At 38.1% G+C, this 26093-nt stretch overlaps 2 protein-coding genes across 2 annotated transcripts in view; one reads left to right on the top strand and one right to left on the bottom strand.

Moving 5' to 3' along the window:
• The first annotated feature begins 2012 nt into the window (after nucleotides 1-2012).
• On the top strand, nucleotides 2013-6425 carry LOC121948689 (receptor activity-modifying protein 1-like). Its single transcript, XM_042494089.1, has 4 exons — nucleotides 2013-2215; nucleotides 3100-3145; nucleotides 3883-4021; nucleotides 6063-6425. Exons 2-4 carry the CDS (start codon nucleotides 3100-3102, stop codon nucleotides 6319-6321), a joined length of 444 nt encoding a protein of 147 aa, XP_042350023.1. The 5' UTR covers nucleotides 2013-2215; the 3' UTR covers nucleotides 6322-6425.
• An 8173-nt stretch (nucleotides 6426-14598) lies between these two features.
• slc4a3 (solute carrier family 4 member 3) overlaps nucleotides 14599-26093 on the bottom strand; it is a 64956-nt gene continuing 53461 nt past the window's right edge. The window contains exons 14-23 of the mRNA XM_042494214.1: nucleotides 25864-26080; nucleotides 25621-25768; nucleotides 25169-25363; nucleotides 24735-24920; nucleotides 23956-24045; nucleotides 23694-23860; nucleotides 23316-23569; nucleotides 21065-21234; nucleotides 18844-19017; nucleotides 14599-16070 (exon numbers count right to left, since the gene is read on the bottom strand). Of these exons, the coding sequence (XP_042350148.1) occupies nucleotides 15993-16070; nucleotides 18844-19017; nucleotides 21065-21234; nucleotides 23316-23569; nucleotides 23694-23860; nucleotides 23956-24045; nucleotides 24735-24920; nucleotides 25169-25363; nucleotides 25621-25768; nucleotides 25864-26080 (1679 nt within the window). The 3' untranslated portion in view covers nucleotides 14599-15992. The remainder of the gene's footprint in view (nucleotides 16071-18843; nucleotides 19018-21064; nucleotides 21235-23315; nucleotides 23570-23693; nucleotides 23861-23955; nucleotides 24046-24734; nucleotides 24921-25168; nucleotides 25364-25620; nucleotides 25769-25863; nucleotides 26081-26093) is intronic.

Genomic DNA, 26093 nt, shown 5'->3' on the forward strand with positions numbered 1-26093 from the left:
ATATAAGGAGCATGAGGGCATCTGTGTATGGGTCCAACAAACAATGGACTATCACTTAAGAGTCAGTTGGTTGCTTCTTGTCTAAATGTGATGTTTTTTTCTACACCTTAGCATGTTCCTCCTTTGCCTAATCATAACCATCCATGCCAGCATGTGTGTTTGTTGTTCCAACATTGACTGCCATATACTTGTGTTGTCTAAACATAACCACGTGCCACATCATCCCATAATGTGCATTCCTTGACATCTCAGTAGTGGCATCCTGAAATGCAAACAGCAGATGCATACAGATACAGTGTTGGGGGTAACGAGTTACAAAGTAACGAATTACTGTAACGATATTACTTTTTGGGGTAACGAAGTAAAGTAACGCATTACTCTAAAAATATCGGTAACTACACTACTTTACTAGACTACAGGAAAGCGCTTTCCTGCGTTACCTAGGCCGTGTTTGCCTGTGCTGTGTCTGTCTGTTTAAGTGGCGCAGGAATTATGTGCGTGCTGCGGCTGCTGTCTGTGTGTGGGCGCGACGCGTGCTGCATAGAGAGGGGCGAGTGACGTTGCTGCCGGTACAAACAGGAGAGAGGGAAATGGAGACGGAGACTGAGACGGAGACAGAGACTGGGGGGTTCAGCCAGTGGCGATATTCCTACTACTTTCAGTTTATAGCTCGAAAGGACAAAAATATTCGAGTGAAATGCACTCTATGCCCAGGCGACAGGCTCCTTTCAACTGCTGTCCTGTATCTACTCAGTAAATTAAGAAATGGGAAAGTAAAGTAATAAGTAGTGAAGTTACTTTTCAAATGCAGTAACTAGTAAAGTAATTTCATTACAATTTACAGAAGTAACTAGTAATAAGTAACTAATTACTTTTTTTGAGTAACTTCCCCAACACTGTACAGATACCTAAAAAGTTACATGTAGACGCTGAAGTCCACTGCAAAGTGACAACATGTGACGAGTTGGGATTGAAACGTATTAGTACTATTGGACTTCTTCTTTAAAGCTGATGAAGTTGCCCCCTGCTGGCCATGAGAAAGAATGCAGTTTTAAGGCATTTCAACATTAGCTGTACTTTTCAGACCCAGAGATAATTGCTTGGTATTAATATGTGGTTTCAAACAAGCAAGTCGCTCAAAAATATATCTGTGCTGCTGTAAGTTCTCAGGATGTATTGAGTGAAGGATTTATAAAAAGGTTTCAATCTTTAAGTCAGATTTTGTAACTCTCACAAAGCATGCATACAGGTCACTTCTGATTGAAGCAGTTTGGTCAAGCCCTCGCCACCATGTTGGACACCAGTGGAAATTTTCACTTCAATTCCAACAAATTCTTTGAGGACAGGCAATGCTATAACTGACAGAAGCCATAAAATCAAAGTGTATGTATTTATGTGTGTTTTATGATTTTTATGAACTTCAGTAGCATTTGGGGACCGAAGTTGTTCCCAGTTTGGTTTTACTCCAGCTGCATTCGGCATGGTTAAATGTTTCCTAACTTAATTAGGGCAAGTGTTAGCTAAAGGTTAAGACAGGCCTCCAGGAACTGATTAAATTAAAGTTTCCTAAAATGCAAGTCAAACTTTGTGTGTACGTGCACACTGGAGGGCAACATTGAGGTTTCTATGTGTTCCCTCTAGGAGCTTTGGCTCTTGCTCACAGTCCACAAACATAAGTCTCAGGTGAAATGGAAAGTAAACTGCCTCTGGTTGTGAATGTTTCACTTTCTGTTGCCCAGAGAACAGTCTGGCATATGAGATATTTTCCCCCTTTTGCTTTGTGCATGCTGGATTAGCGAGATGTCCACCCCCTGATCTCTAACCTTGACCTTGTATAGGACTTAAGACTGACAACAAAACATCTGCATTACCCCTAAACATATTTGTGAGATACAGGCTTGTTGACATTGAGGCCTCTTAGCTCAAGAGTCCCTGGGGTCCTAGTGAAACATGTCTTTGGGTAGCATGGGAACAGCCAGCTCACTCTGGGAAAGGAAGCAGGCTGTCCACTTCTGTTTCACAATCCAATTAGCTGTGAGTTACACCGATAAGAAAACTGGATCAGATCACACAGAGGCTTTTTGTGAGCACTTGTACATCTGTTTGTTGGCCGGTAAACCATTTGAAGCATCCCCAGCACAGGTTCCATTCAAGGCTTTTTACCAGGGATCCACAAGGAAACAATACAACTTCAAACAACAACAGAAAACCCGCGGTATGTGCTTACAGAGCATTTTCTCTTTGCTTATCTGTTTGGGCTTTTAATATTTTGCTTTAAAAAATCAATACATTTGTTGAATACAATAAGTGATACTTTTATTAAGGTAAATAGTATGAAAGATTAAATCTGTTTATTTTTTTGCTTTTTTATCCATGTGTAACTTTCCAACTTTGAACTTGTAAGAAACAGATTTACAGAATTCACTGCATTTACAGTGTTTTTGTTTTACGCAAGCACGGACATTACACGTGTGCTTATAAAAAAGAAGAAAAAAGGTGGAGAATATCTTCCTCTCACTGCATTCCCTGCTAACATCTGTTTTCAGTGTCTGCCTCCCACGAGATAAGTTCATTAATTTGTGGGAATGTCCAGGAAGCAGATGGCCATCACGTCTGTTTCATAGAGCTTTTTGGGTTTTTTTCTTTCCAAAATGTGTTGCTGGACTTTTGTTCACAAAATCCTGCTTTCAAAGTATAATAAAGCTTGTCAGGGTAGATTTATAAATTAAAGCAGTGAGGAAAGTTTTGCTCTGGAGGTCATGCATTGCCGTTGTGATTTGGTGTTAATCAATGTACTTTATTGCACATTATCACTGTAATGTGGGGAAGGAAGTGGAGAAAATGGATTTTCCAGCCAGAGAAAGCGTGCCTGTGGGCCTGGACATGACAGATTATACAAATTGAGACAAAACTATTGTAATTTTTTTTCTTTGTACAGAGGAAACAATGAACTCCGATTCATGCATGCCACCAGTCCATTTATCTTATCTTCATTGTATATGCAATTAAAAAAGTTGTCTTCATATGCATCCTTCTTCATAAAAGTTGGTCCAAAATGACAAATACAGAATAATTTATGATTGTTGTTATTTTTAATAGATGGTGTTCACTGCATACTTGCTGGCACTTGTCTTCATCTGGACAGGTAAGCCAAATTTCAAAAAAGTACTTAAATGCATGTAGAAGTTCAATTCATGCACCAAAAGGCAAAACATCAAGTGGGTTTGAAGCTTAAATGAGTGTATGCGGGCCATCTGGCCTCACAGAAATATCTGAAATGACAACAACCTCTTAGACCATTTTACATGGTGGCGGCACATAATGTGTTAAAATTACATACCGGCTCCACAACAATGCCAAGGGAAATTGAATTCTCTTTGTTGTGGTGGACACAAATTCTCTAATTCAGCCACGTCGCAATGTTACAACCCCATAGAAAGTGTAAAAAGCGAGAAAGTCTGCATTGGGTGGAAAGTCAGGATTATGGATGAATTAAACAAACACAGGAATTTGACCCTGGAATTTGCTGTTTGTGTCCTGTGTGAAACTATCATTCAATGATGACTTCTTTTACTTTCATGTACTGACATCCTTTACATAGTTAAGCCATGTTACATGATGTGCTTATGTCACTTTATGATGTACTTATCCCTTATGAAAACAACTTATCTGAAGTGAAAACAGAATCTTTCTCTTAACATAACCAAGTGGTTTTGGTCCCTAAACACTACTGTGCTCCATTTCCAAATTTAGCCTTTTAGTAAGGAGTATTGGCAACAAGTTGAACAGAAATCTGTCTGTCTGTGATGTTCATCTTTAGTTCAAAGAATTCAAACAAACTAACTCATATTCAAACTGATGCAAAGTGTCTGTTTTCCCCAGGTATGGAAGCCAAATTTGTTGTTCCACCATGTGACCGGCACATGTTTGATAGTGGTGTCAGCTACTGCCTGTCAGACTTCAACAGGAGCATGGAGACAAGCGGCTATCAGGACTCGTGCCCATGGCCTACTGTAAAACGGTACAGTTTTATTCATTTGTTTTTCATTTTTTTAAGCTTAAAAATTGTATACATACACCGAAATCATGACCTGATTACTCAAGATAATTTACAGGCCTTTTTTTGAGCAGTTTTATGTAGGAACTATTTTCTCTCTACTGAGCTACATCCACTAACCGTATCACTTCACAGAAGGAAGTGTGCATCTACTCATCGACAAGAAACTAGGACCTACCTGCTTAAACAATAAATTCTAACTGTCAGATACTTCTATTGCAAATATGCACTGCCTTCTATAAAATTTGTGTTGGTTGCTTTTGCAGCCTTGGCATGTGTTGCCATCATTGAGCTCAAAATAGTAGAGCCCACTGAGTGAAAGCTGAAGGCTGGATAAAGTTTCACATTACACATGTTTTATGGCCTTTTCAGTAAAGATATATGACCTTTACTCATGGGAAAGTCAGATACTTTCCTGTTTCCTGGCTTCATTTGGAGCTGCTCAAAGTTTCAGCTAATTACTCAACTTTTAATGAAAAAGTGCGAGACGGTTGCTGCTGGGCTCGTATTTCCAGACAGCACTTGTTTGTGGAGACTTTTGCTCTTGCCGTGCTACCTACAGTAGACTGCAGCAGACTTTAATTATGGTGTATGTAATAATCCATATTTTACTGTTAACATGATTTGGGGCTAAGCTCCCATACAGCTCAAATGGTGTGTTAGGGTGGAGCGTCCATCATCACACGGAGCCTAGCTTGTTGATCAGGCTTCCAGCTGTCAGGCTCAATTGAACCTCAGTGGATGTTTTCCACACTAAAACCTTGTAGTGACAACTGCTAGCGCGATTTATGCTGCTTTAGTGAGGCTATGGTCGCTTCTCCACCCAGAGGATATGACACATCAAAAGTTAATAGTGAAATGTAAGCCGACTCCTAAAAACCAGTGAGTGATTTCTCCATTTATTAAAAGTTTGAAGTCGCCACGGCGAGATGTTTTTGGCTCAAATACTGTGTTTGAATATTAAAGTTGCCGCTTTGAAGGACCATGCCAGCCTTTTTTTTTTTAGCTGATTAACTTCAAATCATTTTTGTCACATTAGTGACCAAATGTCCAAACCCAAACACTGCAGCACCCACTTCAGGAACCCTACTGGAACTATTTATAGATGTTTTACTAACTTGAGGTCATCGTTTTCCATTCATTTCCCCATTCATACAGATTTGAAAGATGATTTTGGCACCCCTTTCAGAAGTTATCAGCCAATTTAATGGCCATTATCAGTTGTTATCACTACAAAAAGCTGCAGACAAGGCAAACTGCACCCACTGGTGAGCCAAAAGGTACATTTTCAGCATTGCGGATGTAATTTTGTCAGGTTTAGGCAACAAAACTACTTGGTTAGGTTTGGGAAAAGGTCATTGTTTTGTTTAAGATACGTATGTTTGCTTATTAAATTATAATAAGGGTTGTTATATAGGTAAATCAACTCATGTTACGTATGTGATGTAAGTTGAGTACATAAGTTAACTATGTCAGTCAAAATAAGTCAGTGCTGAGTTTTGGTTTTATATGGGACACAAGCAGTGGTCTCCTGGCTAAAAGTCCCGAGTTTGTTTGACCGGTTATCTTCCTTACATGGACTTTGTTGCTCTTTAAACTATGTCACCTGACGTCCTTCTTTGCTCCCTCTAGAAGTTGCCACCTAACAATATACTCAAATGTAGGCAGTAAAGTATGGCCACACTACCTCAATTCTTTACCCTTGATGAAAACTGGCAACAGCCATTTAAGGGGCTGATAACATTTAAGGTGAGTTTAGTGTCTATTAATGTGAGATGTTTACATTGCTTCACTATGCTACTTCAAACCTAAATGCAAGAATGACATATATTGTAAACTTAACCACTAAATGATTTCGCAAGATCTGTTTCTTAGACTACAGATTACTGTCAGTTCTTCTAATGGCTTCTAAATTGTGGAAAACTTCATCCTTTCAGCATTTTACTGTGGGGTCCCTTTTGAGCCATCTTAACCTTGTGCTCTGCCTTGCTCTTTTCTTTTGCAGCATCTACAACCAACTGAAGGTTTGCATGGACAAATGGGCAAATGTGTCTTGGTGTAGGGGTCATGGATTTCTGGTAGACCAGGTCTTCTTGGAGGTTCATCAGATTTACTTCAGGCTCTGTGGACAGGTCCAGGACCCCCCGCTCATCACTCTCATAATGTTGATAGCACCTGTTATAATTGCCACATTCTTGATGCCAGTTTTGTGCGTTAATCTCACCACCTGGAATACAGAGATGCCCAGCAGTTTAGGGCTCTGATGTGCTGAGCTGACAAAGGAAAACTGAAGTGTTATTCAGCCTGGGACTTAATCTGACAGTGGGTTATGCTCGCTTTGCACTCTGAGGGTGCAGAGATAACAAGCAATGTGGGCTCTGGCAAAACAACATATTCTTTATAACATAAGCTTTTTGAAGTTTTTGTTGTTGTTGTTTTTTTTAATAGAAAAGTTCATCAGAAACAAAAGCTAATTTATGGGACTAAATTTTGTGTTTAGTTTTGGTCAGACTCATAAACAAGTGTTTAAAATAATTTGTGTAAAACTGCGCCTGTGAGTGCAAAGTTGAATCCATATTCAGACAAGTCAATTATAAAAATAAAAAAGAAGGCCCTCTACAATTGCCCAGTAATAGAGACATGTATACAAACACAAACCAACATACGGTGTACCATGCCAGTATGACAAACTGTGAAAAGTATAACATTTTAAGGGGATCTCTAAGATATTTTGTGTCTTTTAAATAGTGATAAATGTAGGGTGCTCATATTAAATATGGCCAAAGCTTCAAATAATGAGGTAAACTTACTTGAGAGCAAACACCTAGAGCTTCAGACTAATAAGTTTCCATTAGTTTTTTCTACTTTGGCAGTGGTATGGGGCATAGTTTAGCAAGATATCTTTATATAGTCATTTGCTCTGGGCACACTGCTGCAAGTGTTTACATTATGTAGCCTACACTGCTAAATGAGGCTACATGCTAACGTCAGGAAAACATGTAAACTTGGATGCCAATGTTGTAAATTTTGCCTTGATTTCAGATCATATTCCTTCTGGAGCATGTCAGGTTATGTTTAGGAGCTTTTATTGGGGATTTTAATGGTAGAAAGCTCTGCTATTCTTCGTAACAGTCCTTCCCCAGCAGCAAATAACAGGGTTCCCACGGTCATGGAAAACCTGGGGAAGTCATGGAATATCTCAATAACATTTTCCAGGCCTGAAAAAGTCATGGAATTTCCAAAAAACATTGAATGATTTGGAAAAGTCATGAAATTATGTTGAGTTTAATGAATTTGTTACAGTAATCTTTCACGGATAAAGTTTGACGTAATGTTACATGATGACAAATTATTTTTTGTAGCTGTCGCCTTAATGTGTCGATGTGTGACATTTCATTTATTATCATGTTGTTTTGTAATTTACTCCCCTGTGTTCCATCTCTCACTTCATATTTGCCAGGTAGCTGAAAAGTTTAAATCGGATATGTTTGAGAAATGCCCAGCCATTGGGGTCCTATGGGTCCTTGAGAAGTCGTAAAAAAGTTTTGAAATTTTCTCTCTGAAAATTTGAGGGGATCCTGAAGTGCAATGCTAATGTATATGTGGCTACATGCTAAACATGTAAAACTTTTATGCTGATTTTGCAAATTTCCCCCCAATTTCGGATCATATTTATGCTGGAACAGATCCAGGTAGAACTTTTTGATCATTTTTATGGTAAAATGTGCAGTTATCCAGTTCAGTCAAGAACACCACTAATCTTACATATAGCAAGGCTACATGCTAACATCAAGAAAACATCAACTTGGTTGCAGATGGTGTTGATTTTGCCTTGATTTCAGATTATGTTCCAGCTGGAACATGTCTGGTTGTGTGTAGAAGCTCTTCTTGTTGATTTTTCATCGTAAAAACTGCTGCTTTTCTCTGTTACAGTCATTCCCCAGCTGCGAGTACACTCCCAGGGCCTATTTATGTGTAGCTACATGCTAATGCCAGGGAAATATATAAACTTTTTGGCTGATGTTGTAAATTTCTCCCCAATTTCGGATCATATTTCTGCTGGAACATGTTCCGTTGTGTTTGGAAGCTTTTATTGATGATTTTTCATGGCAAAAAAGTACCATTATTTTCTGTTACAGTCATTTCCTGGCTGCAATGCAGAAACACCAATCAGAGCAGACTGTGCTTTTTTGGGCTTAAAGAGACAGGCACTACAACACAGCCTTCTCAGACGGAGGGCGAATACAGGTGCATTAAGACAGTAAAGGTTTTTTTGACCATTAAAGCATGTTAATTGAAAAAACTTAAATATTACCCATGTTAACCTGAAAATGAGCATGATAGGTCCTCTTTAAATCTGCAATATTCTTTTCAACATGTTTCCAGTAATATTCAATGTTCTTTTCATTTTCATCTAAATACTTTACATTGCATATCGAATGTGCGCCACATGACTGGCTGATATTCCTTCCAAAGCAAATGTGAAGGCATTTATTGTTAAAATATTTTTTTTCCCTCAAATGTCAAACGTTCTGTATCTCTCAGTGGCTGGGTGTGTCATGAGGCTCTGTAAATCAGCATGCATTAAATATATACATTCTGGAGGCAGAAATTTATACTTGACTGTCTAAACACTTTGCTGTGAATGTCTGAACTTTCTGGAACTCATTATTCTGTCATATACTGTATGGTGAACCCCACCCATCTGGCACCTCTGGCAAGTAGAGGAAAGCAAAACCTTAATGATTTACTTCACTGCTTCACTCCAGAAGTTTATGTGACACTTGAATAATCTGTATTGTACTGTCAATTTTCTAAGCTGACAAAAAAACAGTGACTGTATTTGTATTTGAAACACATAATAAATATTTATTTCAGACAAAAAAATAATGTTTTACAGTTGTTTGAAAACCTCTTTACAGGAAGATGGACCTGCTATTCAAGTTTCCACACAAACCGAGTGTCAGTCTCTCAAACACATTTCTTTACACATTTAATTTTGTCATCAGGTCAGTATACATAAAGAATTGTTATGGAGAATGAAGACCGGCTGTGTCCTCAAAACAATGTAAAGCTCCATTAAGCAGTCTTGTCAATTTTAGCTTTGAGTCTAATCCCTGTAGTGCAAAATTGATGCCAATACTGCCAATCTCACTGAGAATCAACAGCACGGTAGAGACATAGAGTTGAGCACACAGAAATCCAGTGGATAAGCCAAGTAAATGCAGGTTTAAAAAATCACTTAATGCAGCTTACCAGAGCTTTGAAAGGAATACTGAAATTTTATGTAAATCATAGCTTTAAAAGAGATTGTAAAAATCATAATTGCTCCTGAATGGACAAACCTTTCACAACACTGAAATAATACCTTTTTTGTTAAAGAGAATATTTCACTGAATTAAAATAAAAAAAAAACAGTATCTACAAGGGATTAGTATTTAATTTACAACCTACAAGATCGACAAAGTATGCAAGAGAAGAAAAAAAAAGAATAGGAAACTAATCCTGCTATGGAACTAATCCTTTGGTATGCAGTGTAATTAAAAAGAAATGAATGGGATATAATATCCAAAAGACACTATCCATTATATCCTGTGCTCTTATATTAGCATGAACAACCTTCCATATAATAGTGGATTTAGTTCCACACATATCTGATTTATAGTTATATAATGGGGTCGAACCTAACGCACTATTCCATATGCTAGAACTCCAAGATCGCCAGACGTCTTTACTCAAACCAATGATGCTGAATTAAAAGAGGTTCAAAAATAACAGAGCCAAGTCTTAGATTTGGGTGGGTGGTCTGCCCTGCTACCATGGAGGTATAAGGCGACTAAATGTGGTGAACATTGACATGGCAGAACTTTGTGAGGGTCAAAAAAACGTATTTTTCTTTTCATCTTGCGCGTTTCAACATCTAGCGCCCAGACAGGACAGAGTGGCAGCACCACACCTTTTATTATCTTAAATAATACCCACAATTCCACTTTTTCTCTTGTGTAAATACCAAAAGGATGTTTTGCTAAGTAGACACTCGCTGGCTCTGTCTTGGCTATGGCCTCCGCAGCTCCACACAGACTCAGACACACCAGTTCTTGCCATAACAAGAGCACGTGGATGTGTTGAGCAGACTAACAGACTTGTATTGTCAGACAACAAAGGGCACTGACTCTTTTACCACTGTGGGTCAACCAGCAAAGCAAATACATAGCTCCACTGGATTCAGATGGCAGATGTTAAGAACTTGAGCCCAAAAGTTATTGGTTAAAAGTTACAGTAAATGTTAACAAGCTAATTTAATATTTGTTAAGAAACAATGGACAAAGATTATATTCTTATTTAAAAAGACATTTTGTTCAAAGCTTTATTGTAATCAGGTCAAAATGATTTTGACCAGTCGATCACAGCCGGTGTCCATCTAATCTTTGTTTCTTAAAGTATGTATTGTGTGAATATTAGCCTGTTAGGTATGGAAGTTAATCAACGACAAAACTATTCATGGACCACAATTGTTTTTTCAAGAATAAATAAAGTTGATAGTCACAATGAGAGCGTCCAGGGATGATCATGTTCTCATTCCCAGGTTGTCAAATTTGTTATGCCCCTCAGTGTCTGGTAGCAATACACAGGGCATCCTTTACCGTATATATGTGACACAGCGCTGAAATACATTTTAACATGTGGTTAATAATGTGAAACGGTTGCGGTTGGGTTTGGCAAAGAAGGTTATGGGAAAGGTTATTTTCGAAAAAAAGATTATGTTTTGTCTGTTTGTGATGTAATGTTACGTTAACATACCTGTTATTTTTGGTCTCACACTGAACATGGTTATGTAATTTACATAACATTAAGTTGAAAGAATCTAAAATTTTGGTTTCATACAGGACTCAAACAGTCATCTCCTGGGTTACAAAATGAGTAAATTTGTGGTGAAAGGTTACATAAACACAGCGGTGACTTTTGGCCTTGCACTGGACATGGGTACATAAGTTACATAACATTACACTAAAGTAATACTGACTTTTGGTTTTACATAGGACACAGTGTGTGAAGTGATGTTTTGTTTGACCCATCCACCTCCAACATAACAAAGTGTCACAATTTGATGACCTGGGAATGGACAAATTTATCATCTCAATACAAGTATATAACATTGTTTAAAATCTGCCCTCACTTTTCTCAAGCTTCTTCAACAGAGACTGAGGTCTTGAGAATGTCAAACTGCTTGCCAACATTTTTTGGCAAACAATCTGCAACAAGACAGTGCACATCAAGCTATTAAGGACACAATTGAAACCTTCGGACCAGATGATGATCCGACTCAGTTCCAGTGGACTGCTCTGCTTTCAATTGGAGTTTAGGAATATAAAGTGCCAAAAAACAGAGCGAATGACCTTACAGCTTGCTTACAGGACTGTAGCTACTTTACACAGGGGTCATGTCCTCTGTACTTTTGTTCTAGGAATTTTGTGAGCTGAACTGTAGTTGTATCCTTTAGAGTCACATTTGGTTTCAATATTCCAATATTTCGGGCATGCTTCATTTGAATTTGACTATTTTAGAAACTAAAATGGATTTTTTTTTTTATCCACTAGAATTTAATTCCTTGAAAAGGGGAAATAATTCTCAGAAAAGCATCTTTTAAATGAATAAAAACTTGGGGAAAAGGTAACAATAAAACGAATGTTGAATGAAACATTAAAAAAAATTATACTTTTATTTTAATTTTTTTAAATTTTAAAACCAGTCTCTTATTTGTGGGGAGTTCGCTAAACAAATTTCTAAAAGTACAGCTAGAGCCCTGCTTGGTTATATCTAACACATAATGCTTTTTGTGTGCCTAGCTGTCAATTAAGATTCCTTTGTGGTCGCTCAATAGCTTTGTCGTTAATGGTCCTCCATAAATTGGAATCAGAGTTTGAAATCTGACAAGCGAAATCACATGCCTGAAAATACAGGCCACCAAACATTTACATTCAATAATGTCATGAACACAGTGGGAACAAGTATAATGGAGCATAATGAAGATAACTTATCAATGTCTATGCTCTCAGTTTGCCTTCTCCCTAAAACATAAACACGTGGTTGGGAAGGTCCACTGAGCCCGTTCTAAATGAAACTGCTATAGAGTCCTAATGTAAAGCACATTCAGTAACTCATTAACTTGGGAGCTGCAGAATGAAATGCAGACTACACCAGGTGTACGCCTCACATCAAAGTGTAGCTTCGAGTGTACCCTAAAGAGCATGTCACTGGAGTAAACACATTATTCTCTTTACTTGACCTCCTTTCCTCCATTGTTTGACACAAAAACGCAGCCTGTAAGCCTTTTTTTTACATTGCAAGTGTTGGATTGCCTTGACCGCTTTATGTACACACAAGAGACAGCAAACTAAAAGGCTGGGAAGTGATATTTACAGATCGAAGGTCAGTTTCCCCTGAGACAGAATTCTTGCATGGCTCGTAATGTGGGACGTGGTTATGTGCGATGAGCTCAATTAATTTTTGTGGCTTGCATACAAAAACTATTCTACACTGCTGACCCTTAAATATACTTTAAGACAAGGTTAGGGTCAGGGGTCATAATCTGTCAATTCTCAACACCTTAGAATTTTTTAGTTGATTGTATTCTGCAGAAGTAATCATTTTTATCAGGTGAATACAAGAAAATATAATGTTTTTTGTTAGTTTTTTTTGTCAAATTTAATTATTATTTACAGAAACCTCTTGAGCTGCCACACAGTGTCTCTTTACTGATTTCACCTTGAATTTCTTAATCCTTTTCAGTGGATACAGTGCACAGGTGAACAAAAAAAAGGTTGTAAGGACTGTTTATGGGATTCTGCATACTAAACTATTTACCATGAAAATAAACTCAACAATATTCAAGTGTTTTGAGAGAGTTTGTCAGAGTGGAGTCTAATTCACTGGCTTTTTTTTCTTCATAAAATAACATAAATTTCTTCCTTTCTTTCTAAACAAGAGCAGGGACACCATAAACGAAGGAATGGACATAACGTCAGTGGCAGCATTTTAACTTTGCATTTGAGCCAGTGTTTGGCGCCCTTCCATTTAAGTTATGTGGGAGGCATGACAAATCACAATATAACAAATAATATCTTGTTTCAACTTTGAGAAAGAAAATCCTTCCACCATATTAAGAACACACATTACATGATGTTAACTGATGTTTTTGATCACAGATGATGTGATGTTATCACAGATCTCTCTCAAGCTCCTGTTGGGTCAAAGATTGCTAACATTTCTGATTTGTATTATGGCTTGACTAAATGATATGCACCGTAAAATGAAACTGATTGTTTTAACTTAAAAAAAGCAAGTGCCGCAGTACCCTAAAATTTTAGGTTGACTGAATTTCAGAAGAAAAGTTGAGGTAATTTTTGTTGATCCAACTTGTCTTTTGTTTTCTTTTTAAGATTTTTTTTGGCATTTTAGCCTTTTATTAGACAGGACAGATCAACAGCATGAAATGGGACGAGAGGGTGGGGAAGACATGCAGCAAAAGGCCTTGAGTGGGAGTCGAACCTGAGGCTGCTGCAGCAAGGACATTACCTTTATTCATGGGGCGCCTGCTTTATCCACTCAGCAACTGAAGCTCTGCAAAAGCTATTTTTTAAAGTTAAAAGAAATTATTTCTTTTTACTTGACCATATGCTACAACCCCTTGCAGTTTGCCTCAGTGATTTTCAGTCGTGCATTATCTAAAGTTATCCTATATTATTAGCTTGCACACACGCAAGTCATGACCACATTAAGCTAGAGAAGTTGTAAAATTTGCTATCACTGACTGACACAGCTCCCTATCTGTTTCTTTCACATCCTCACAAGGATTATTGCTTACATTTATGGGCCAAATTAATGTACGACATCTCAACAGAGATATTGCTTGCTAACATTAGCTAAACAATATGCAAATGCAACTTGGTCTACTGACAAAAACAGTAGCAAGTGATGATTTATAATAATTTGGCGATTGGCGCCACCTCCTGACAAAAATTGGAAACAACGTTTGTCCTCTTGAACGTTATCAAATATATAACGAAAGTTTAAAGTTTTGTTGGTAATTGATGATCACATACATGTAGCCTATAATAGTGACTGCTAACAACAGTTTCCATTAGCTATCTTGGACCCGACAGGGGTTTGAGAATGATCTGTGATGTTTGAAGACCATTAACAAGAAAAATAAATGTGCACAATTAAGCAAAAAAAGTCAGTCAGCATCACGTAATGGTTTTTTAAACTTTTTTTTCAGTCAAAGGTGAAACAATAGAGATATGGTGGGTCATAGTGGGATTAGCAGTGCATGTCCCCTTAACTCCAACAGAAGTAGAAGGACCAAAGACTGGCAGCAATGCAAAATTCAAACACTAAGACTGACGTAATTACCTTTCCTACTCTTTTAGTTTCCTTGAATAGTAGCATCACACAAATCTGTACACAACTTGTTACTGGATAATTAGGTCCTTTGTGTCTTTTCTATCTACAGTAGCTCCAAGAACTGTTTATGTGCGGCAGAAATAATGTTTCTGACTGAAGTTGTGATTAAGATCTATAGTGGGCTCGCAATATAGGAGGTAAGAACTAAATCTCTGCAAAACAAATCTGCACACAGATGGTACGTTGTAATTCCAAGCTCACAGTCTTACTGTACAATGCATCATTCATACATCCTGCCAACACTCAAGTGTTCCCCAGCATTTTCAGTACTTGCGTGTTTGCTTAGTTTCTATGCTTTTCCAGTCGAGTGTTATTATTGTGTTCATGACATGTCTAAAAAAATGCACCACGCCGCGAAAATATTGCAAAGAAGATGAAAGAAAGGGTGAATAATGGCTGAATGTGTCAACCTACACAATGTCTCTTGTTTATTTTACACTAACTGTTTTCAGCATTTTGAGCAATTGAAACATCACTGAGAGTCTGGCATGGCATTAAGTCCAAAGATCACAAAATCAACAGATACAACACAGTAGAAAAATAAGGTTGAGACCATGTTAGCTATTTACTTGTACATCCAAGGTCACAATAACAGGGTCGGTGGACTGCTATGTTGAGCATCAAACACCTAACAAAGTACAGTAACACCCCTTGAAGAGGCTTGCACAGTCTCTGTAGAAATTTTGGCTTCAAGGGGAGACTACATTTAGAGAGGAGGCTTTGTGCCAGGGAGCTCGGTTGGCAGCGACAAAAGTGAACTTTTGCCCAGTCAAAGTGCTCATTACTAAAAGTCTGTACAGAAAGGAAAAGGACTACTTAACTCCTTGTTTGCACATCATTGCAACCTAAAGGCCATGGCAGTAGTATAAAGGAAAAAAAGGCAGCTAAACTACACAGGCAGTGGAATTCAGGGCTTTGAGATTTAGGGTCAGTTCACCAGAACAATTATTAATTTTGATGAAAATCTGCTTCCTGAATGAAATGAAAGCAAACTGACCCTATTTCCCGCTTTCAGGACAAAAATAAATCTAACTGATCCCACCCACTGTAGTCCTAGAGGTCACCATCATCATTGCACTTTTGCCCAGAACCTGCAGAGTAATTAAAGGGATAGATAGGATAAAAAGTTGGATAAAGCGTTCATGTAACTGTTTTTTTTGTTTTGTTTTTGTTTTGTTTTTTTTTAGATTTGCATCGTCCATTTTAGGTAGAGCTATTTTCAGGCCTCGGGAGTTAAGCACAACACCACCACCACCACAGAGGTTGAACATCAGGTGTGCTCTTTTCAAAAACTGGAATAAACAAAGGTAAGAAGAGATCATCCAGCTCTAGCTTTTGGATATTTTACAGAAACCCATAGGGTAGCTCCCCTCACTTTGTCAGCACTACCCAGAGGTTTCCAAAGAGCTTTGCTCTGATTGGTCGAAACTGGAGGGTGGAGGAATTCCTACTGGCTGGGTCCAGTTTGGATTTATACAAGCATGTGGATCTCATTGTACTCGTCTCGTCCATCTTCGTCAAAGTTGGGAGAATCCTCGTCGCAATCAAGCTGTGAAAAGAAAGAGTTGAGCTATGGTCAATCAGTCATTTTCATTTAAGGCTTAAAGTTTAGATGTCAGTTTGGGTTAATTTTGCCTTAAATAGGCTGGCCCCTTTGAACCAGTGACTAACAGTGTAATTAAAAAAGAAAGAAAAAAACAGGACATCTTTTCATTTAGTTCGGTGCTCCATTGACTCAGAGTTTGAGCACTTTATTTCAAAGCACCACTATCTATTTAGAGTTGGTAAAGTTTTAATGTTTTGTGACGTAAATGTCTTGACATTTATTTTAGTTTCTGTTTCCTTTACTAACAGAAAGTTGGCCAGCTGTGTTACCCTTCAAGCATGGTTAACTGTGTTAGCACCACTAGCTGTGCTGACACTGCTGAAGATGGTAAGAGAGCTAGCAGGGATAATATAGTTAATAATCAAAATGTAGAGCTCAAAACTGAATTGTTACTACTGGTAACTGATGAATAAGCAAAGGCTCTTGCTAACATTTGCTTCTACCAGACCCAGGTAAGGTGCAGTGAGAAATTCCACTTATTACAGAAGGATTTTTTTGACATTTTGGGAAATTAGTTCATTTGCTTTCTTGCAGAGAGCGAGATGAAAAGGTTGATGCTAGATACAAGTCCATAAACCAAGGCCACATTTAGAGGAGAATGGCCCTGCTTACATTGGAGAAGCCTTTCCTTTGTGTAAAAAAACCCCAAGACATGTTCATATAATAACATTGTGAAAATGATCCTTGTGCACACAGATCCACAAAAACAACCAAAAATGCTGTAGTATGCATGCCAGACCAGTAGTTGGCAGTGCAACTTTGTAATGACACACCATAGAAAACCACCATGTGCAGCTGTGGCGTCACCATTCTCACAGGATCCACACATTGCAAAATTACAGGGCGACAGAAGGGGTTGTGTCTTCAAAGATTTTCTGGAACCCGATTTCTAAAGTTTGCATTTTCAGGCCCCTAAAATGTGGTTGATAACAAAAGGCCAAACCATAACAATAATGTAGTGTTTCATGCAAGAACCATTTCCGTGTAAACTGCCCCAAGTATAAAGCTGGATATTTAGCCTGACTCTGTCTGAGCAAATTTGCTGTCTAGCCCTACTTAACGGTCTAATGTGTAGGCTTTAGTGCCATCTAGCAGCGAGGTTGCAGACTGAAACCAACTGAAATTTCTACCATATGCCAAGCATGTAGGAGAGCTATGGTGGCTGATGCTAAAATGTGATTGGCCAGTGCTTGGTGTGGCCATTCAGTATTTTGTTGATTGCTAAACTCCATAGAAGAGGACCTGTTCTGAATGTAGATATAAGCGGCTCAGTCTAAGGCAACAAAAACACAACTCTCAATTCTCATTTTCAGTTGATTATTCACTATTTTGATTACTTTTGTGGTTTATAAATCACTTTATTGATTACTGGTCCTTAAAAAGTTGGGATGAATAACCTGGATATCTTTTTTTTTTTTTTTGTTATTATTTCTGCTTATTTTTATGTACCAGTACTTGCATTACCTTTACTAATGCTCTGTCTGTGGTTATTTTGTCTTCTTTTATTTTCTGTTATTTTCCTTTTTTGTTTTTTTTTTTTCATTTCTACTGCTTCATACTTGCCCATGAGAGAGGTCTGCTGGATTGAATGGGTTTGGATTTAAAAAGGTTTATGGGTTGATGAGTCTTTGTAAGGGGAAAAAAAAGAAAAGAAAAGAAAAAATGTTGTCTGTTTGATATGTACCACCCCCTTGCCTCAATAAAAAAAAAATTGAAGTCACTCTATTCCAAGTCTGTCCCCCACTTTGTGTCCAAGAGTCGGGCCCTGACAGTTTTATTTGCCTTTTTGGTCATGAGATATCCCTAAATCCTACACAAGGTACCTTTCAGCTAGTAAGCTGACTGCTGGCTGTAGCTTTATACTCAGCATAGAGATGTGAGTGGTTTCAATTTTCTCTGACTCTTTGCAAGAAAGCAGTTATTTCCTAAAAGGCAGACTTTTCCTTGGATAGAGTGAGCTTGTATTCATTATTACAGCTGTTTGTTTGTAAAAACTCAGTGTGAACCAACACCAAGCGGACCAGAACTTGGTCTGGACTAGATGAAGCAAGATGTGAAAGTTCCCCGAAAGCTCACTTTCAGTAACACCTGCATGTGTTTGGTAGAGAGGAACAAAACAAAGAATAAAAAAATACAGAGTACGATGTGGTTCATACTATAAGAATGAGGGTTAGAGGGGATGACAGGGACCAATTTAGGTTATTTTTAAGTTTGAACTTAATTTCTGAAGTTGGATTCTGCAGTGCCTTGGGTTCACAAGACCTTTGGATGAACACAACACTAACAGTGGTCAAGTTAAGAACAAAGCTGTTTATACTAGCTCCTGAAAAAGTTGACATTTTGGAAATGGAAGGCTTTAATCTGACAGTGCTGACATGTATGGGTTCAGGGGATCTAACCAAGAAAACATGGAGCCTGGTTCTAGGATGGACTGCGAATCTTTTTCTGGTTAAAATGCAGAGCAAAGAGAAATATTTGCATATCATCTGAAAATATTTGGATGAGAAAGCTGTCCATGATCACAGAGGAGAAAATCATTCGTAGTTTGTCTGTAGGATTTTCTTTAAGAGATGTTTGTGTAAGAGCGATAGAAAAACACGCCAACTTCCATCTCGTATTAAATTTGCTGTAAAATAAGTATCCTGAGGCTGTGTGGGTTTAAATTAATGTGGCAAAGGCTCAAACATTCCTCGAGTCTCCCTGCAACCCAACCTACCGCCTGGAGCTCACGTTCCTCGAAAATTCTGGAGAGGATGAGACGGCGCAGCGGCACTGTCATGATGAGGACGAAGGGGAACGCCAGGGAGGCCACTGTAGACTTGACTACCCACAGAGCCACGATGCAGGCCAGCTGGATGATGGTGAACATGTTCATACGCCATGTCTTCACCTGAAGCAACACAAATGTGGAAGTTAATGTGTAGAAAAGCAAAGAGGCACAGACCCCAGTACACACAGAGATTTACAAAGACTCATTACACACACCGAATCCCAACCTGTTCCCTGCATAAAGAAACTCTCAAATGTTTTTGGCTCCATCTAGTGGAAAATTATGCATGTAATGATGTGAGAGTTTTCTGTAAACTTTGCTTCATAGTCATGGTCATTATTTTAACCCTGAGCAAAATTGTTGATTTGTTTGGGGGGGGAAAGCATGGCTAAAAAAGGCAATTACAACCGTGGTGAGTAATGTTCTTCAAATTTCAAGCAATCAGTAAAATGTGACAAGAAAATGACCTTGAAATTAGTCATAAAAAGGAGGTAAAAAATGTTTTAAAAAATGTAGAAAAATGTCAAGAAAACAATATTAAAATTAGCTTTGTTTTTTTTTTTTATAAGATTTTTTTTCAAAATTTAATAATGCAAAAATCTCATATATACATTTTAAAAAGTATTATTATTACTACTTCTACTACTTTTTTTGCTTATTTTCAGATCATTTTTTGTAACATTTTTTAATAACATATAATAACAACACTAACTAACTCATTTTTTAGCCATGTCTTGTTTAACTGCCCATAAATCAAACCAACTTGCTCAAGTGTCAAAGAGTTTAAATGCAAGTTATCGATGATACATGTTTATTGAGTGAAATGTCTGCACTAAGAGGGCATTTTATAATTAAAAAGATTCTGCATTTTATCTTCATATAAACTTTGGAATTATTTTTTTCCACAGAACAAGGACTGCAGATTTTGTCACTTCCATTGGAAGCCTGTAGGAGAGTGATCTTTAAATGACCAGTATGAAAGGGAGACTTGATTTTAGCTCACTTTCTTCTGTGACTGTTACATCACTGACTATATTTAAATTCTCACTTGTATCCTGGACATATAAAACAATATCCTGGTTTCAACAATATGCATAAGCCCTTGTCTCAGTTTTGAATATGCTAGCTGGACATAAATGGGAATTTTGCAGTATGAAAAGACCTTATTCAGGTTTCTGATCATTTTCTGTAAACAAAGACAGCTAGTGCTGTGGCTGCAATATAAATAAACCTGCTAATGTTTTGTACATCCATTACCATGCTTCCTGGAATGTTATCGCCAGAGGAAAAGTGCATAACGTCATGACAAAATCTGCATAAATGGAAACACACTCATCCTGTTACTCTGTTTTATTGACGTTTCGAAAATATCGCTTAAGTTTTGTACAAAAACCGTAATGGAAAACTGTATAGAGTTACACATTACTTTGAAAATAACTAAAATAAAGGAGAGATCTGCCACTAGCAAAACTTTTTTCAATACCAGAGATAAGAAAAAATACAAGGTATAATAATTATCAAGTTTCATATCATGCTATATCTTAAAACTGGTAAATGTCACCTTGGATTTGTTACTGGATTTTTATCATCTGCAGGCATGGCTCTTTTCTTTATTCAGCCATAGTAACCGTTGACCTGCAATGCTTGCTCACATACAATGACTTAACAGACATTTATTGAAATGAAAATCTTTGAGATTATTACTTTGACAACTGATGTCAGTGATGCAGAGGGGCACATTCATGGTTTTCTTTCATTACTAATAATCCAAAGCTGAATCCAGCAGTGTGATGAACACAACCACAAACCAGTCTGTGTTTATCCTCGAGCTAACTCTCAGTTTGGGGTCAAAACTGCAGCAACATTTTCCTTCTCCATGCATCATGGAAATAGGTGAAATCCCTCCTGTGCTCTCTGTTGGTAGAGAAATTACAGATTTGCTGAATGCGGAGGAGTCCAAGATTGGCACTGCTGTATAAAACTGGACGCCGTTCATGTATCATGTATAACCAGATCTCTCTATCACGCCAAGCAAAAAAACCAAGGCTGCAGAAATTAAGGCTGCCTCGACTCGGCTGCAGTTACCACGCAGCTGGGTTTGGCTTCTCTATCTCACCACTAATAACAGAAGACGAGGGCATGTCAACATTCTTATTGCGTGCGTTACCTTGGTGACGTAGATGTGGTCAGGGTGATGCTTGGCGGGCGTGACCATGAGTGTGATGCGTTCATATAGCTGGATGCCCGTTAGAGAGGTAACCCCCATGTACAGGAAGATGCCAAAGAGCACAGCCAGAGGGATGAGGCGGAGCACGTCAGTCATCACTATGGACATACCTGATTGGGGGGGGGTTAAAGGGATAGTTCAGATTTTTGAAGTGGGGTTGAATGGAGTACCTGTTCATAGACAATATATATTATATGCAGTAGATGGCAGTCAGCACACTCCCAAGCAGGCTGGACTCTGACATAGAAGTTAAGCAATGTACTGCTGTGGTTGGGGGCCAGCAACAAAACATATTCTAGCCATCTGAAAATGTAAAAAGTCTGTGTACACTATTCAAAATAATTTCACTAATTTATCTTAACCCTTTGAAGCTTGAGCAAATTTGGTTTAATTTTTTTTCAAAAACATGGGGAGATGGCAATGAGCAGGTCCACAAGACATGGCCCAAAATTTAGCAAAAAATTGTAAAATATTTACCAAAAAATTACCTGAAAATATGCACACAAAACAGTTTAAAAAAAGAAAAAGAAAACAAGAAAATTACATAAAAAGTACTAAAATATATATATATATATATATATATATATATATATTTCTATATTTAAAAAGAAAGCAATTGCATAATTTGAAATATAAAATTATTGTTATTATAAATGTAGTTTTTGGGACATTTCCCCTATTTTTTTTTTAAATAATTTTGGAATAATCCTCCCCTCTTTTTTAAAACTAATTTTTAGCTAATTTTCTGGTCACATTTTACTAATTCCTTACAACTTATTACAGCTTATATCTTATAACTCAAGCAGTCAGCTGCTCACCTTCACACAAACAATAAAAGCACAATAAAGGCACAATAGCATAGTTGAAAATACTCTCAATGTAGTGTACACTTAAACTGATTTTTTTGTTGTTGTTGCTGACCCCATTCACAGCAGTACATTGCTTAGCTTCCATGTTGGACTCCAGCTTGCTTCTCCACATGGGGGGAGTATGTTCTGTATGTAATAAACTGACTATGGATAAGTACTTCATACAATCCCACTTCAAAAAAATCTGGGCTATCCCTTTAAAAGTATTTTTGAGACATTGCTCACATCACATGTACGACAAATTTGCAACAGTGGAGAGAATGATCCATTCAACGAGGGAACAGCCCTCATGACAAACACACTGTCAATGCCGTTTATTCAAAACATATTCACTGGTTGAAACACTCTTTGGGCTAATCCAAAAAGTCTCATTCCTAATCCAAACAGCATTTCTACAAACAAAGGCTCAACAATCATGATGACTCATTATGCTTGCATACCCAAACGGGATCAAACTATACTTAAGACGACTTTGGGAACCCTACCTTAATTGAAACAAGATATTCTGCTGGCAGAACAGCACCAGTCTGAGTTTGAAAACAATGTTGCAATGTCAGATGCTGCATTTTGGATTTAATAATTGTCATTTGGTAAAAATGACTGTTTCGGTTCATTTTGAGGACAATTAGTAAACAGAATTTAAAATCAGTGTAAGATGTTGCAACGGCTGATTCATACTTGATGAATGTCTAGACATGCAGGAGCTGCAGAGGTGGCACTCTGTACCTTGGAGCTCATGTTTTCTTTCAAGACTAGTAATTGCCTGGAAATTCCAGCACTGTAATACTGCCGTAAAAAATACAACCCCAACAGCCAGATAATAAAATATAGAGTAATTGCTCTGGTAGTGGTCAGGAGCTTAGAGACCTCTTTTCCTCATGTGCACTGTTGTGTGTTGATTTGATTATGGTGACTTTAAATGAGAAAACTTTTTTTGTGCAATTAAAGGCTTTGTTGATTCATTTTATAAGTTTATAATTGAGTTTATAATATAAAATGGTACTTAAGGGGAGCATTCCACCAACCAATTGACCATCCCCCATAGGTTAGGCCACCGCTGCTTTGCCTGTCAAGCTTTCCATTCTTGCATGGGTAACAGTTAGCTTATTATTAGTGTTGTGTAATGTAAATTAAATGGGGTTTTTTTGTATTTACTTATATGAATATGCTGATTTGTCACTAATAAGATATCGGATTAGAGTGTATTTCTAAGGAATATTTAAATTTTTGAACAAACAAAACAAGACAATCCCCCCCCCCCCCCCAAAAAAAAAAACAACAGCAAAAGCACCCAGCACTCCCATCCTTCCCTTTTTTCTTACCAACAAGAACAGCCACAAGAAGCCCAGTCAGCCTCTGTTCCTTCACCTCCTGTATCATGGGCTTTTCGCCGGGCGCCGTGGCTTTGCTCATGACGGTGAGGGCGTTGACATGAGTGACGGATCGCACAGTGGCCGCAGTGAGCCATGGCAGGCCGAAAAGAGGACAGATGGCACCCAGGGTGACGATGAGCAGAAGATCCAGGTGGAAGCCGGAGCCTTTCACCAGGCGACGCTCCTTCTTGCTAACTATCAGCCTGATGGAATGGAGGAAAAATTGGAATAGAGTTTAAAACTCGATTTTAAATTAAATGAGTAGAAAGTATAACACAAATACTACACCAAAAATATTACCACTGCAGATAGTCATACTGTACGTACGAAGTGATCTGAGTTTCCATGAAAATGAGGATGAAGACAAGAATGGCAGGTACTATAGACGCTCCCATCATCCACGTGGGGAAGGGATGTTTGTCACCAAAGGGACTGATGAACCAACCTCTCTTTTCAGGGGAGGTGACTGAGAATCCAGACGGCACATTGAGTTTCTAAAAAGGAATAAACATTACGTTAAAATACTGAGAAAAGGACCAGATTTGTTGTAACTTCAACAGCAAATGACTGAAGTCACAGTCACAGTTACCTGTGTGTAGGTGTCAGTAATGGAGTAATCCACTAACACAGAGACTAAAATTGAGATGGGGATGCCGAAGTCACCAATGATTCTTCTGGCCTGGGGATATTGAAAAACCAAACAGGTAACATTTCTCATCACATAAGAGTTTATACAAAGCTCACTTTACCACAACCACCTGAGATTAACCCCTTTCCACCTGGATCAACATCACTTATTTTTGTTATTGCATTCAATCGCCTTTAAGATGTATGTAAATCTCTGTGAGCTGAGTATATTGGTTTGCTTTCTGACAAAAACATTGCCAATTTTGCAAGAAATGCTCTGTAAGCTGCAAGATAACAGCAGATTTAGTATTTTATATATATAAAAAAAAGGCTAGAAAGCTGTAATTATAATTATCATAATTATATGAATTTAAAAATATGTTACATGTTATGTTACAGTTACATGTTATATGTCATATTGCAGGTAATTTCCTTAGTTTATTTTATTTCATTTATTTATTTTTTACTTTGCTTTTTTATTTTTTATTGTTCGGCTCATTTTCAGATAATTTTCTTGTATATTTTTTTTTTACTAATTTCTTGCTTATTTTTGGGTAATTTCTTGTTGAGTTGCTCATTGCCTTTCCATGATTTTGAAAGACATCAGGCCAATTTGCTCCGTTTTTAAAGGGTTAATCAGAGAGAAGTCAAAGCAAGTCATCTAAAAGTCATTTTCCAGGGAAACATCAACTGCTGATGTTTTACTTGAAAGTTTTTCAGATACTCAGTAAATTAGGGTACCTTGCCACCTAAAAAGCGACTATTTCGGAATTTCCTGAGGAAAAAAGCAACAAAGAAAGTGCCCATCATGAGCACCAGAGACAGAAGAGCAGTGTTGGGCTGGTTCAGGACGTCTGCTTCAGAGAGCCCAGTAGCTGGGGTGGAGTCACCGGGGTACAGTGCCATCAGTGGATGTTCCTTAAACACCTGAAAGCAAGAAATGTAATCTCTGTTGATTTTTCACAGTGCTTTTTGCAAATATGACAACAGAGGGATTGAACCTAAGTTGTAGAAGCTAAAACAAGTCCAGTAAGTGCTATGCTATTACCAATAAAAATGAGTATTTGAGAAAAAAATATTTTTTCTTGTTAGGGGAAAAAATGCCTAAAAAAGGGTCTTGTATGGTCCACATTGTTAGCAAGCTCAATGTGCCGTGTGATGTCTGAGGTTGTTACCTTGAAGAGCTTAGAGAAAGTCTCATAGATGAAGATAAGGGAGATGAGGAAAGCAAAAATCTCCTGGGTAAAGGGTGAGATGTAGCGAACGAGGAAGCTGCCTTCTGCTGCCACAATCACCAGGACAATGAAGATGAGCCAGAAACCGATCCACACACGACCCGTCAGGTACTCAAAGTTGTGGGCCTGACAGAACTGAGTGAAAAGACACAGATGTGTTCAGTGAAAACAAAATAGAAATTATGTAACACAAAAACTGTAGTTTGTGATCTAGTTTGGCGTAAATATGCTTGGGCCTGTCAAGATAACTACTTTTGTTGATGATATACTGTCCTCAAAAAAATTGCGATAAACCATAATACTGTCATTTAGGCTCATGTTAGGCCACTGATATAATGATATAATGATAGCATAAGTACTGTGTAAACTCGTGAGGTCTTGATTTTCATTACCTTGTAGTAGGCTTCTTCAAACACCAGCAGGGGTCCTGAGAAGCCTATGATGAGGAGGGGCTGACCAGCAAGCAGCGAGAATATAACTCCAAGAGTTGCAGTTGAGACAATAAGCTCAGTCACTCCCATCATGCCCTCTGTTTTTTTCTCCTGTAAGTGAAAACATCCAAAAACACACCTTCAGAGCACATGTATTAAAATGACATAGAATCCAAATGTCTTGTTTCTGGTAGTTTCAGTTTACCCAGCAGGCCTCCGAAGGTAATAGTGGGCGACAGTGCAGCAAAGTAGATGAAGATGACAGCGGCAATGCACTGCATGTCCACGGCATCTTTTAAGTCGCTGACATAATGTGGGTAGCGGCGGCGAATGTCATGGATCAGGCCTCCAAAAGGGATCCCTGAGCGCTTTAATGGGTCCACCTCCTGGTCTCCCTCCTCCTCCTCCTCTGGACTCACTTCTAGGAAGTTTAT

Source organism: Plectropomus leopardus, chromosome 10, assembly GCF_008729295.1.
Source record: "Plectropomus leopardus isolate mb chromosome 10, YSFRI_Pleo_2.0, whole genome shotgun sequence".
Taxonomy (NCBI): Eukaryota; Metazoa; Chordata; class Actinopteri; order Perciformes; family Serranidae; genus Plectropomus; species Plectropomus leopardus.

What these genes read in the sequence shown, in the direction of transcription:
- LOC121948689 (XM_042494089.1), top strand. Translation starts at nt 3,100, where the DNA reads ATGGTGTTCACTGCATACTTGCTGGCACTTGTCTTCATCTGGACAG. An exon ending in ACTTGTCTTCATCTGGACAG is followed by an intron (nt 3,146 to 3,882) that starts GTAAGCCAAATT and finishes TGTTTTCCCCAG; the next exon opens with GTATGGAAGCCAAATTTGTT. An exon ending in CCATGGCCTACTGTAAAACG is followed by an intron (nt 4,022 to 6,062) that starts GTACAGTTTTAT and finishes TTTCTTTTGCAG; the next exon opens with CATCTACAACCAACTGAAGG.